The sequence below is a fragment of the Macaca nemestrina genome, chromosome 14 (assembly GCF_043159975.1).
Source record: "Macaca nemestrina isolate mMacNem1 chromosome 14, mMacNem.hap1, whole genome shotgun sequence".
Lineage (NCBI taxonomy): Eukaryota > Metazoa > Chordata > Mammalia > Primates > Cercopithecidae > Macaca > Macaca nemestrina.
The window spans coordinates 29415106-29429880 of NC_092138.1; the positions used below are offsets into that span (position 1 = coordinate 29415106).

At 42.4% G+C, this 14775-nt stretch overlaps 2 protein-coding genes across 2 annotated transcripts in view; one reads left to right on the forward strand and one right to left on the reverse strand.

Moving 5' to 3' along the window:
* Positions 1-801: 801 nt before the first annotated feature.
* LOC105491789 (transmembrane protein 252) lies at positions 802-8883 on the forward strand. Its single transcript, XM_011758450.3, has 2 exons — positions 802-1163; positions 4220-8883. Exons 1-2 carry the CDS (start codon positions 886-888, stop codon positions 4452-4454), a joined length of 513 nt encoding a protein of 170 aa, XP_011756752.1. The 5' UTR covers positions 802-885; the 3' UTR covers positions 4455-8883.
* Positions 8884-10902: 2019 nt separating this feature from the next.
* Positions 10903-14775, reverse strand: part of LOC105491788 (phosphoglucomutase 5) — a 179925-nt gene continuing 176052 nt past the window's right edge. Inside the window, exon 11 of the mRNA XM_011758449.3 lies at positions 10903-12391. Coding sequence (XP_011756751.1) covers positions 12302-12391 — 90 coding nt within the window. The 3' untranslated portion in view covers positions 10903-12301. The remainder of the gene's footprint in view (positions 12392-14775) is intronic.

The following is a 14775-nucleotide window of genomic DNA, read 5'->3' on the forward strand; positions in this document are numbered from 1 at the left end:
AGCTATCCACAATCAAAGACAGTCAAGCTAAAGAAAACAAATTCCAGCCAGGAAACAGAAGGCTGGCGTTGGAAAGATTTTTTGAGGCAATGCTACATAGAGCAGAGGTGTGGAGGAGAGGACAGGGAACATTTTTAGCAGCATCCTCTAAAATGAATTATATTTCATATGTACTTTTTGAAGGGGGAAAGATTGCAGGAATTACAGGCCCCAAATCCCCCCAAATTCCCGAGGCTCTGACTGTTATAGTCCTTCTCTCCAGCACTCTCCTTCCCCTCCCACTCAAGCTCTTCATCTTGTCAACAGAGCAGGAATCGCGGAGTTCACATTCTGAACTTTTGTCTTGGAATTATTCCAGTATCATAGTGTGGGGGCAATAAGTGGGGATTCATTGAGGGAGGCAAGACAAACATGTTAACAACCTTGAAGAAATACCTTTTTAATACAGAGAAAGGGAGAAGGAATCAGAAGGGATTTCTTACCAAACCACAAAGAAGATCGTTCTTTAAAGAATGCTAACTTCTCCAGCTTTTAGTGGGGAATTGCCCTCCATGGGGATTAAGAGACCAGTGCCTTTTAATCAAAGGAGGGCCAAACTGGGAACAGCTGAGTGTCCCACCCAACTCTTAAGAGCAAAACAGCTACACAAAGCCACTCCTTCCTGCAGTATACAATGCTGTTTTTTGGCTGATTCTCCAAGGATATTAGAGTTACTTTCAATGGTTAATGAATAGCTTCTAAGTGCCTGTTTCATTTAATTGTCCAAAGGCCAGTGGGTCCCAGAGCGTATAAAGCTGCAAGCTGGCTAATGAGCTCATTCTCTTGGAGCAAGCGGGGAAGCAGAGGAGCGGCAGGGTCAGGGTGCTGGGTTCCTGAAGTGCAAGGATGCAGAACAGAACTAGCCTCGTTCTCTGTGCTCTTGCCCTCCTGATGGGTTTCCTGATGGTCTGCCTGGGGGCCTTCTTCATTTCCTGGGACTCCATATTCAACTGTCAGGGGAGCCTGATTGCGGCCTATTTGCTTCTGCCTCTGGGGTTTGTGATCCTTCTGAGTGGAATTTTCTGGAGCAACTACCGCCAGGTGACGGAACGCAAAGGAGTGTTGAGGCATGTGCTTGGACAACACCTTGCTCATGGGGCCCTGCCCCTGGCCACAGTGGACAGGTACTTGCTGACAAGCAGAGGGACCAAGGAGGGCTGAGATGGTCTGAGCTGTGTTAAGATCTGAGTAATTTCTGATCCTACTATGGAGCGACTTGCATGTCCCATGGGCTGTCTAGAACCAAAGCTTTATTGTCAGGGAATTACTCTGGGGTTGTTATTAGGAAGAATGGTGTCACCTTTGGGGGAAAACCATGATATAGGGGCAACTCATCTCAGAGAACCCTACCACCACCCCCAGTGAAAACCCACCTAAGCCAATTTAGAAACCCAGGCTCGTTTGTTTTATCATGGCAGCTGTCATTAATTAGTGGCAGGTGATGGTTAGTTACTTCCCATAACCAGGTTCTAAGGTTCTAAGGAAAGCAAGTCGCAGACCAAATTCTGCTACACAACAAATGAGGAAGCCGACATAAAATGAGTCCTGGAATCTCTGTGAGCTCAGAGAAGTCCCGGTTTACTCTGCTTTTAGGTGTTGTGATCTCATCTTGCGTAAAACATTTCTTCAGAGTAAGGTGATAATATTCTAGAGGTAAGATTCATTCTATCTCGCCACCTCACACCTTAGGATAGTTATCATCAAAATACAAAACCAAACAGCAAGTGTTGGTGAGGATGTCAAGAAACTGGAATCCTGTGCATTGCTGGTGGGAATGTTAAAATGGGGCAACCACTGTGGAAAACAGTGTGGAGATTCCTCTATACATTAAATATAGAATTACCATTTTATGCAGCAATTCTACATTCTGAGTTTACACACAAAAGAACTGAAAGCAGGGATTCAAATGGATGTTTGTACACCAATGCTTGTAGCAACATTTATTCACAATAACCCAAAGGTGGAGACAGCCCAAATGTCCATCAGTGGGTGAGTAGATAAACAAAATGTGGTATACATATGCAATGGAATATTAACCTTCAAAAGGAAGGAAATCCTGGCACATGCCACCACTTGGATGAACTTGAAAACATTATGCTAAGTAAAACGAGTCAGTTACAAAGAACAAATATTGTGTGATTCCACTTATATGAGTACCTAGCGTAGTCAAATTCGTAGACACAGAAAGTAGAACAGTGGTTCCAGGGGCTGGTGGAAGGAGAGATTGGGGACTTATTGTTTAATGAGTAGAGAGTTTAAAGGTGATGGTTGTAGAGCAACATGAGTATATTTAGTGCCACAGAACTATACACTTAAGAACAGTAAATTTTATGTTATATATATTTTACCACAAGAAGAAAAAAGATTAAGTTAATCTTATGGTCAGCATCAGGCAACAAGAAACCTCCTAATTCTTGGCTAGCCACAGGACCATTTAGAGATAACACCCTAGGCATCATTCTCAAGATACAGGCTACAAGACTATAAATTATTTTGCCCTCTTTTTGCAAGAGTAGAAAATATCTAAAATATTTTAGCTACTCTATGTATCTTGAATACAAGTAATCTTACCCATGAAGATCCACTTTCAGCATCCTTTATGCTACTTAATGAGATAAGTATGAAAACCAAAATTTATTTACAGTGTTATACTAACCAGCAGAGTTTCTGGTTTGATTAAAAATTATGATAAATGAAGTGATTGTAGAAGATGCCTCTAGAGTGATGATTTCTTTTTGTATAAATGTTAGAGGACTACCTCTAGAGTGTGAATTTCTGATACATGTAACTGATTGCCTTTAGGATATAGCTCAAATGGATTAACACATGCATAATATTACAGTATGCCAAAATGTTTGAAAGTCAATTATGGACATCATTACACCCGCATCTTACTGCCTCTTCTTGCTGCATATAATTAGATGCTCATCCCACACAGAATGGCTAGCAAGTCAGCCTGGGAAGTCACATTTCTCCAAAGCATTTGCACTCAAAATGGATACCCAGGTTGAGATATCAAAGCAAATGGGTATCCAGTGATGGAATTCAGGGGACTGGGAATGTGGATGGCAGTTGAAGGAGGGTGGGGTTGGGAGAGGTAGCTGGGATTTGGGGCAGGCAGCAGTCATCCTGGAAACTTTCAAATCACTCCAGGGAACAGCTCACCTTTCTGTGTAAAATGCCTTTACACATGTGCCCCATGACTCAGCCTTGGCTATTCTGAGTGAAGGCTGAGATTTATGCCTTACAGTAGACAACTTCTTCAGCGACTGGCTTTGGGCCTGGTAACATTTGGAATGGAGTTGTGGCTACAAATGGCAGTCCCTGTTCTGTTGTGGTTACACACCATAAACACTCCCTGTAGGCACTGGAAGGATGGCTCTATAAATATACAACTCAACTGAGCTCACCGGTCTCTCTTCCTCTCCTCTCCCCCTTTCCCAGATTCATTCATGATGGAGAAGCCAGGAGGATTTAGCAATTAGCAATGCTGGGCAAGATGGCCAATGAGTACATCAGCCCCCGAACGAATCGCTGCTTTAGCCTACTGTTATAGAAAGGGTTGCAATTGAAATCTGCGTAAAGTTGTCAGTTGGTATCATGTGAGAAATGAGTATGCTTGTATGTTTTCTTTGAAACTAGCTACTGAGTCTTGAAAGGGTGTTAGGACAGAGACAGGGCATCTAGTATAGTTCAGGGATCAGCACAAAGTTGGTTTTCATTCATTATTTTGTTGACTGTGATGATCAGAGAAAGTGAGTGCAATTGAGGGGATGATACCATGCGAGAAAGGGAGCAAGGATGTGAATGGACTAAGTACTCGGTAGAGAGAAGTTCCCTATCCAAAGCCCCCACCTCCTCTACTGTTGACAAGGATCTCACACTGAATGGCCCTGTTTCCATGAGTGAATGAGCAATAGAGAAGGAATAGCTTGGCATAACCCACTGGGAAAAAAATATGACTAGAGGCAGGCATCCTGTGGCTGATAAAAAGGTTCTTTTGGAAGAGCAGCACATTTTTTAAAAACTGGTGATGCCAGGAAGAGGTACATCTGTTTCAAAAATCCATGTTTCTTAACAGTTTAGCTTCGCACAATTTGAGCTGAGAGAGGCAGCCGTCTGCCTCTTTGGCATTAATGCCTAAATAACGCATGCATGTTTGTGCTGTTTTGTCCCCTAGGCCAGACTTTTACCCTCCAGCTTATGAAGAGAGCCTTGAGGTGGAAAAGCAGAACTGTCCTGCAGAGAGAGAGGCCTCTGGCATTCCTCCACCTCTATATACAGAGACGGGCCTGGAATTCCAGGATGGAAATGACTCCCACCCAGAGGCCCCACCATCTTATAGAGAGTCCATAGCCGGCCTGGTGGTGACAGCAACCTTAGAGGATGCCCAGAGGCAAGGCCAAGAGTGCTGAGGCAGAGAAAGCTCTCCAGCACTCATGATGCCGCCGCTGTGGGGAGCAGCTACCGATGATAAAGGCAAACGAGGGACTGTGGAAGGAAAAGCCACACCAGGGACCCCACACGAGAGCTTGGGGAGGGGATGACAGCCCTGAATTCCAGACATAATTGGCCATGCCAGGGCAGGGCAGGCCAGGGGCCCTGGAAGGGTGTGGCCAACACCAAGCAGACATTTCAGAGGATTCACACTAATCCTAACCCTGGCAGGCCTTGGGTCCCCAAAGGTGTTACTCTGAGAGCTCTGCTTACAGAGATTCTTTCTGCTCCTACTCAATTTCCCTCCCACCACCTCATCTCCAGCCAGGGAGGAATAGATGCTGGTTGTCAGGACAGCCACATGCCTTCCTGTTCTATATCACCTAGTAACCTCAAAGGGAAGGTTTGTTATTTAATTTATGGATTGTTCAGCCTTTGGCTTTGTTAGCTTGTTTGCTAGTTGCCTCCAGCTGACCATATGACCAGAGTGAGGCAGTACTTCACATCCTGGGACATATGCCCTTGGAACCCATGAATGTTATTTTGTATTATTTTATTTTCATGATGTGTATTTTTTCTATGTAAAAGGAAAATGACTGTAATATTTGCCTTCAAGATGGTTCAAACACAAAATGTTAAATGAGCTGTTTTTTAAAAAGAGGTCCTTATACAAACAGACATGATAAGATTGCTTATAGACCCAAATGGAATAGACAGAATAGTTAATTCATAATACATGGAATTCCGGGGCATAGGGTGGAATTTGTACTGGCCATAGATATTATACCACTTGATATAAATCTTATAAAGTTTAAAAAATATTTATATGTAATTCAAAGAATCCCCTTATAAATCTCTAGAATTTGAAAGAAAAACTCTAATGATGTATGTTCATCATCAACAGAGATTTCTTGTGTCTCAAGATACAGATCTTTTTTTTTTTTTTTTTTTTGAGACGGAGTCTTGCTCTGTCACCCAGGCTGGAGTGCAGTGGCCGGACCTCAGCTCACTGCAAGCTCCGCCTCCCGGGTTTTACGCCATTCTCCTGCCTCAGCCTCCCGAGTAGCTGGGCCTACAGGCGCCCGCCACCTCGCCCGGCTATTTTTTTGTATTTTTTAGTAGAGACGGGGTTTCACCGTGTTAGCCGGGATCGTCTCTCGATCTCCTGACCTCGTGATCCGCCCGTCTCGGCCTCCCAAAGTGCTGGGATTACAGGCTTGAGCCACCGCGCCCGGCCAAGATACAGATCTTGACTTTTAGACTCAGGACATTCATTTTTAAATCTGATGGTTTCTCTTCAACTTTATTATATTTTATTGTTTTGTGTTTTAAATACAAGACGACAAGTCTCGTTGCAGGGTGGTAGAAAGAGGTGCAGCCTGATGCTTTTGAACTTGGGCCAAGGATCTTCATCTCTCCGGCCTCAGTTTTCTCCTCTATCAAGTGAGGCATTCATGCTGGCTTCACAGGTGTGGAATGCCTGTTATATGGCAGGCTCTGTGCCATGAGCTTCTCATGCATGTTAGCCCTCATTCCATCTTTAAGAGATAGGCACTATGATTATTCCCATTTTACAAGTGCGTAAAACTGAGATTTTCAGAAGTTAAGAAACTTTTCCAATAACACAATGACTTCTAGGAGGGTGAAGAAGGGTCCCTAGAGGGACATGGGAGGACTGGCTTACTTCATACTTGTGAGCTCGGTAGCCCTGTCTAACTTCTCTCCTTCTAGGAGACAGTTTGGATTTCTCTCTCCCTTCAGAAAATGGGCTGTAACAGAAAGTAGAGCCCCAGGGTTGCTGCAATATCTTAAAGCCCTTGGAGAAGTGGCAGAGATTGCTTTAGGGTTAATCAGCTTCTTTTAAAATATGCAAAATGTCCTCCAGGTTTTCTGCCTAGAAACTGGTCCCTCGCCTCATAGCATAGTTTCCCCCTGATCGTTACATGGATGATGAAGAATGATTCACAATGGAGACAGCCCTTGGTGAATGGGCACAGGAAGGGCTTTAGACAGTTGGTGAGAAGGATGTAGATCATTCAAAGAGGAAGAGGGTGGTCAAGATGGGATGGAGCCTCCTTTGTGGACTCCTCTTCTCCATCATTGCTGAGTGCATAGATAAAGTGTATCCTGACAAATGCATAAGAAGCTTCATAAAAGGAAATCCTTGTCCATGAAGCATGAATTTGGGAATCTGTTATTTAAATCCTTGGCATTGAGGGCATAAAAATATGAAGGTCACTCATGGTTGTCCAATAAGGAAGTGATCATTTATTAGTAATGTAATTTATTATTCCTCTCTTGTCATCTCTTTCTATCCCTCTACTAAGAGAGTTAGCCTGAAATTCTCCCTGGTGGTCTGAGCACATTCACTGACTTGAACAAGCACCATCATTGGTCTTTTCTCCAGAGTTTGCATTTGTAATAGATAGTTTTTCCAACTACTGGTAGTCAAGTGAAACAAATGTTGATTTTGGTTTACATAAGAAATAGTTTTAATCTATTCACTGCAATAAATTTTGTACTTAAATTTTTCTTTTGCTATTTTTTTTTGCATCAGAAAAAAAAATCAATAAAAGACCATAGGTCAAAGTATTATTCTCTGGTTAAACTAACAGTGTCAGAATGAGTTGATCTTTCTGCAAACCCAAACATTATTGAACTCTAACTATTGATCTGGAAAATAACCTGGGTGTGTCTTTTTGAAAATAAAATGCTAATAGTTATTTGTTGATTTAAGCATATATACTCTGAATCATGTGTCAAGAACAAGGGTAGAACACAAAACAAATTCTACATTTGAGAGACCTAGCAATTAAAATCCACTGGACAAATCAGACAAAAGTATCTGATTGCGGTTCATAATACTATATTAGTCATCCCCTAGATGATTCACTCAAGATAAATAGATACTGCCTCTGCTCTTCCTTCTCAGGTTTATAAAATTAATGGTCATGGACTGGAAACCACAGTTCCATGAATGACAGGGAGAGCACTTGCAACATAAGAAAGTGAAAAGAGAAAAATCCCTACTACAAGTCTTTGCTCATTCTCTTCTCTCAATTGTGGATGGTAGGTTCACATGTCAATGGGGAAGGGAAGTTCTCAGAGTTGAAGACCCTCCAGTATTGTAATCTCATAATGTCCCTTTGAGCAGAAAGTTTGAGTAGGCCTTACCACCACTCCAGAAGGTAAGGATAAGGTCAGTTATCCTCAATTTTAGAATAAGTTATACTGCATCTTTTGCATATCTGAGATGTACTGTGTTCATTTTCGACCCTCCATGCAAAACCTTACCATTGCTTTTAATGACACTCCTATCTATCATTTAAGATTCTATTTAAATATACTGTCTTTGGTGAGGCATTGCTCTAGCTCCCCTGCATTGCAGGGCACATATTAGGTGCAAATAGGCATGGAAAGATGATAAAGACATGGACTTATAATCTATATCTTCTCCATATTCTGTAAGGTTCCATGACAACCTAGGCTGACTCACATACCAAGTGGGCTGTCAACTGCATGGGCTATTTCTTCTAGTAAGGACTCCAGCTGGTCCGAGTGGAACAGACATTCTGTAAGCTCTGCTGCTTCGGATAATCTCTTGCTGTTTGTAACTGTCAAAGGGCCAAAGACTGATTTACTGGCAGTTACATTATTTCCAAAGGCACACAGTTTCTCAGACCTTTCTATACTCAGGGATAGGAAGCTCCTTAAGACAGGTGTCTGGGATTTCAGTGTCCACATGTTTTGAGAGTATCCAGTGTGTGATCCAGCAACGGAATGGAGTCACACAGTTATATCATTACCAGCTCCTGCAGATGCTGTTCAAATTCCCCACACTCATATGAATGTCAAAGTAAATCCCATGCCTTACACTGATCCATGGGACTGTGCATGAAGCTGAGACTTCCTGTGCAGAAAGCCTGCATGTCACATGCAAGCCCTTCCGCCTATAATGTCATGCAACACAATTTGTCCTGCAAATACTGTGGATGTATACTGCACTCAGATCAGTACAAGTTGATAAATGATCTCATTTTAATAATGACTGCCTATCTATTTTCAAGGACATTTAATAAACTCAAGATTCCTGGGTGACGCAAAACAAATTTTTGTTCTGGGGGACTGGCTAACGCCTGGAAGGATATTTAGTGTGTTTGCTTTCCTACTACTGCCACTAAATGCCTCTCTGGCAAATACACACACATTTCCAAACACCCGCCCTGGTTGAAAACCAGCATGTGATGTATTGTGTTGCTTGCCATTTTTCTGCAGGCACATGGTGTAATGAGTGAAACCCTCTGTAACAGCAGATCACCAGAGTTGCCCTGGCAGTTGCCATACTCTATCCATAGTTTCCTGTATGATTGACTCTTGCAATTCCCACGAAATTTTGGACCTTTATTTACTGTTTCTTTTTTTTTTTTTTTTTTTTTTTTGAGACGGAGTCTCACATTGTCACCTGGGCTGAAGTGCAATGGCACCATCTTGGCTCACTGCTGCCTCCTGGGTTCATGCGATTCTCCTGCCTCAGCCTCCCGAATAGCTGGGATTACAGGCACACACCACCATCCCCGGCTTTTTTTTTTTTTTTTTGTATTTTTAGTAGATACGGGGTTTCACTATGTTGGCCAGACTGGTCTCGAATTCCTGACCTCGTGATCTGCCTGCCTCGGCCTCCCAAAGTGATGGGATTACAGGCGTGAGCCACTATGCCTGGCCAAGTCATTTACTCTTAAAAAGCAGTGACTACAACTCCTTTTTTTTTTTTTTTTTTTTTTTAGATAGAGTCTTGCTCTGTTGCTCAAGCTTGGAGTACACGCTGCTCCATCTCGGCTCATGGCAATGTCCACCTACTGAGCTCAAGCTATTAGCCTGCCTCAGCCTCCTGGGTAGCTGGGATTACAAGCATGCACCACCACATCTGGCTAATTTTTGTATTTTTGCTAGAGACAGTGTTTCACTATTTTGGCCAGGCTGGTCTCAAACTCCTGACCTCAAGTGATCCACCCACCTCAGCCTCCCAAAGTGCTGGGATAACAGGTGTGAGCCACCATGCCCAGCCTAGAGCTTCATCTTTAAGAATATAAAGAACATTATATGGGGAACAGTGACTTCCTGCCTCTCTCCTCTCCTGAGAATTAGGCAAGAGGTCATACACATATAGTTTGGCAAGAGAAGTTTGGATTTCATGTAAGGCAGAAATAATATCTTGGCAATGTGAATCAGAACAGGTTCCAGAGAGTGACTGTGTCCTAGACCCACCAGAAGACCTTCCCTTGACAACATAGCTGAAAAAATCTCTGTAAAAATAGGCAGCTACGCAGCTGCTTCTTCTGGTGGCTGGGCCCAAGGCTTTGCTCTGCCTGACATTCACAACCCTGTGCCCGCTTCAACCCCATGCATCAAGCCACCTCCTCAGGAGACCCCAAGCAAGTCTCCTCTCCAGCCATCCTAACCCTCAATTCCTAGCCTATCTGCTGACTTCACTCACCCTTGATGAAATTCTATAAATGCTTACAAATCCCAAGAAACTCTACTGTTTGGGAAACCGCTCTCATGCTACCATCTCTGAGTCTATTGCCTCTCTCTGTGTAGTCCCACAGCACATTGTTTGTGCCTCCTGTAACATTTTTATCTGATTATTTGTGTATGTTTGTCATAGCCTCCTATTCCCAAATTATAATCTTATAAGATCAGGAATAATGTTTCATCCATTTCTCTGCCCCATCTAAAACAGAACCCTGCCTAGATGAGTTGCTCAATCAATGTTCACTGAATGAATGAATGAATGAATCAACAGATGGATGGATGAATGGATGGACTGCTGGGTAAATATATATTTGGGCTACTGGCCACACATGACTCCATATCAAAACAAAGAAATATAATTTTTATGTAAGGACTAATTTACATTTGAACTTACAAGTTAGAGATCATTAAAAGTTTGGCAACTTGAGAAAATAAATAAGTATTTTCTTACCTAGAGCTGATACACCTAAGAATACATCTGAGTGTCCTGACTAACACATCCGTGATTAATGAACACATGGATGGCTAGCATGGACGTCCACTCATGAGACAAGACCTTGAGAACCAAGGCTATGGAATTTTATTCCAATGGTTATCAATCTTGAAAGGGTTTTTTTTTGTTTTAGAATCTCAGCTCAAAGTCACCTTCCTATTATTTTGAAATGAAGACAGTTACAGTGGAGGTCTAGATGCCATTTCAGTTTCTGCTGACTCCCAAAGGCAGTTTTGAGTAACTTACCTTTTCTGTTCCATTTAATACATGTCTCTAGTCATAATAGTGAAAAACAGCCCTTGCGGTTTTTCTGAAAGGCAGATTTATCAGGATAGGTCACCAGTACTGGAGTTTATCAAATGGCGAAACAAACAAATAAGTAAAAACCCACAATCCTTGGATAAGGTTGAAATTAGGAATTTCTTTTTTATTGGCCACTAAATGTCCTAGCAAGTTTCTGACAGAAGCATAGACAGAAAATGGAAACAAATACCTTACTGGGAATGTTTCCTTGCTTGCACTAACCTTGACTACAGCAATAATGCATTGCTCAACAGTCAAAGTGCACCAGGTCATCTCCGCAAATGGCAGGATAAGTGACTGTGCCGTTCCCAAAGAAGCAAAACAGATGCAAACAGGTCCCACGGGTGTCCTGGCTGAGTACAGAGGAGGCTGCTGGAGCTGCAGTACCCTTTTCCTAAGCAAGGAAAGCCAGCTGTGACCCCCTGCTTGCCGGCAGGGGTCCCCACCCTCCCCTCCATCATCTGGCCCATAGCTGTACCACCAATTACATTTTCTTCCAGCATCCACTTCATTTCCTACTTTTACAGCATTTCATCCTCTCCTTTTGCAGCCATTACAAATAAGATCAGAACCGTGTCCAAACAAGTGCATTAAGATAGGCCCCTATTGGCAAAGTCAAAGAGCTCTCACACATGGTGGTCTTTTTGTCTTCTCAAGAGGAACTTGTATAAACCCATGTACCAACATACTTGATGTAATCAAGGAAGGGTCTCCCCAAATTGTAAGCATTTAATTGCAGAGTCTTGTCAAGAAACTTCTTCCCACCTTTACAACTGAATGGCTGAATTTGAAAGAAGGTATCCAGCTTAATAGCTAAAATAATATTGTTTACAAAATAAGAGAGGAAAACACCTATTGATATATTTTGTTGGAAGTGTGCCATTGTGATCTGTAGAAAGCTTTAGAAGATGTGAGAGAAGGTGGTACAGGGATGTTGGGGATGGGATGGGGGAGGCAGGGCCATCAGGTGGGTGGTAGGAGTGACGTGGGCTATTGGGAGTTCTGTAATAAAACCTTCCCCCATTGTAGACCTGACATAGGATGAAAAGCTAAACCCTTCTCCATACTCGGAGTGTTTCCTTCTGCCTGCCCAGGGGCACCTGGGACTTAGGGTCAGCTTAATTCTGGCACTGTTCTCTCTTGTGATTTTAGAACATTTTCTCGCTTGGCACCAATGATGCGCAGATGTTGTGATTAACAGCTGCCTAGCCCAGTCATTGTCAAAAGGGGAGGTTCCTTTGTGTGACGAAATGTAGATATCAAATGATTGTGCAGCTTTAACAGACAGCTAAAGGCCCTGTTGCATTTGGAGGAATGGGACAAAACCAAAACCAAATGGAATTTTTTTCTTTTCCCACCCACCCTCTGTCCCCCAAAAGCAAAATATCTTTTGTTTTTCCAAAGTCATAAGAGGCACAAACAGGTAGCAAGAAGGCATCAGTGAAGCATCTCCCGCTGAGCACTCTCTTTGGCCCTGATGAGTGATCTTTCCGCTACTCAGGTGATGACAGTGGGTCCCCTCCGGCCAGTTCTCTCATGAATCTGGGATATTTTCAGTGCGATGGCTATGAGAGGGCTCAGCACTGCCTGCAAAAGGAAAAGGAAAGTCTGTGAACAACTCAAGTCAGTTACATTTTGGGGCATCTGGATTTCTATGATAAGCATCTGGACTTAGATTCCAATTCACTGTTTACAGGCAGAGTCTTCATGGGCAGGACATCTGTCCTCTCTCGACCTTTGCTTCCTCCTCCACCAATGGAAGTTGGAATGGGCGGGGCAGGAGAGTAGGGGCAGAAGGTGATCTCCAAAGTCTTAACCAGCTTCAAAAGAAACTTATTTATAATAGGAAAATGTACAGCCCAACTACCAAACATGAGACCACTGTATGAAGACAGCTTTGTGAATTAAGGGAGTTCAGAAAACTCCCAGTCTTCTGCTGCTACACCCTCATCCTCACTACACACACACACACACACACACACACACACACACACACACACACACACGAGAATAAAAGCTCATTCTTCATCCTAGGGCCATGGATTTAAAGAACCTATCATCGTGATGTTTCTGAAATGACAGACCAATTCATTGGCCAATGTTGCAGAAATAACTGATCATGCCTTCCCATCACATAACACCGGGCTTATGAGGCACCTCAGTGGGTTCCCTGGAGGAGGTGGGCATGCTTTAGAAGCCTGAGGAATAGGTTCTTGGGAAGGTGAAGGACATGAGGAGGAGGAAGACTCATTTCTTTCTTATTGTTTCATGGGATTGAGGCATTGTTTTCTGAGGTGTGGAGCATGCAACACTCACGATTTTCAGTGGTGCGTGGATATGGTATTGCTAATAAACAGTGAGAAAATCAGTCTATTTTCCATTCCTCTTCAATCCTTCTGATTTCATCAAGGAAAAACTCTGTTTGCTGCCAAACTTTAACACTTTAACCAAGATAGTACATGCCTCAGGCAAGAGTTACCCAGCTAGAAGGTAAAGTCACTGCATGTTTTTATTGAATTCATGTTCATGATGTGCTTATATTTATCAAGTGGGATTGTTTTTTCCATGTAGAGTACTTTTTATAATAAATAAGTAGATTGAGGTAAAAACAAAGTGAGTCAATTTAAAGACAAATATTGGCCATGCGTGGTGGCTCATGCCTGTAATCCCAATACTTGGGAAGGCTGAGGTGGAGGATCACTTGAGCCAGGAGTTTAATACCAGCCTAAGCAACATTGACCCCATCTCTATAAAAAACAAAAATCACCTGAGTGCAGTGGTGTGTGCCTGTAGTCCTAGCTACTGGATAGGCTGAGATAGGAGGATGGATTGAACCCAGAAGTTCAAGATTACAATGAACTATGATTGTATAACTGCATTCCAACCTCGGTGACAAAGTGAGACCGTGCCTGTCTCTAAAAAGAAAAAATAAAAATAAAATAAAAAATAAAGACACATACTAATATAGAGATACTGATAGAAAAGAAGTTTGGGTAACACTAGGATAAGGGAAGAAACAAAAATTCTGTAATTCAGGAAAATAAAGCTTGCATTTTGGGAGGGGGAAAGGAATTCAGTTCCTTGTGGGCCCTAACCTATACCCATGCATGAAGGGAGTACACGCATTCCAATCCACACAACAAGAACACAAGAAAATGCACAAGGTACAAGACAGCACAAGTAGTCCGTTGTGTCCTGAGTGGCATATAGATGCAGAAGAATCCTGAGAGATGTGAGCCAGCCTTGTTGGGAGGGACCTAAATGCTAGGGTGAAGTGTAAGGATTTAATTCATTAGGCAAGGGGAGGCATTGAAGTGTTTTGGGTTGGAAGGTGACACCAGAGCTGTGCTTTGGAAATATTGATCTCGCAGCAATTTATGGTTACAAGTATTAAGTTATCTTACTCTATGAAGATGGCTAGATGGACAAGCTCACATAGACTCCTGGAAGCTGGAAGAAAAATGAAAATCTAGAACACAGGAAAGTGGCACTTTCCTCTGGTTCCATGTTGATCATCTTGATTCGTAAAAACAGAAGGGATTCTTTTCCTCTTAATAACCCAGTTGGTGCCCAGAAACATTTTATACTGGCACATTTTGCCAGGACATATCCCATGTGATGCCAAGATAGAGGGATCTCTATTCTTTAGGAGCAAAGTGCCCATTTTGTACAGAAATTCAATTTTTAGCTTTGCTCCTCTTCTTGTCTTCTCTTCCCTCTTTCCTGCTCCCCTTTTTTGGTTATGTAATTCTTCATTAACACCTATCAAAGAAGTTAAACTCAGACAGAAAAAGAGAGTGAAGTTAAACTTAATCACTTTAGCTGAGGTTTTAGAGGCCAAATAAAGATAAACATATACTATCCTATTATTTTAAGAAAATGCAATGCAAATGAATTTGAAACTTACAGAACTAAAGGATTAAAACATATTCGGTTTTACATCACTGTAAATTTCAAGATTTTTTGACTCC

Excerpts from the sequence above, each read along its gene's own strand:
- LOC105491789 (XM_011758450.3), top strand. The coding sequence starts at position 886 with ATGCAGAACAGAACTAGCCTCGTTCTCTGTGCTCTTGCCCTCCTGATG. Across the intron at positions 1,164-4,219 it reads CCCCTGGCCACAGTGGACAG|GCCAGACTTTTACCCTCCAG; the intron begins GTACTTGCTGAC and ends TTTGTCCCCTAG.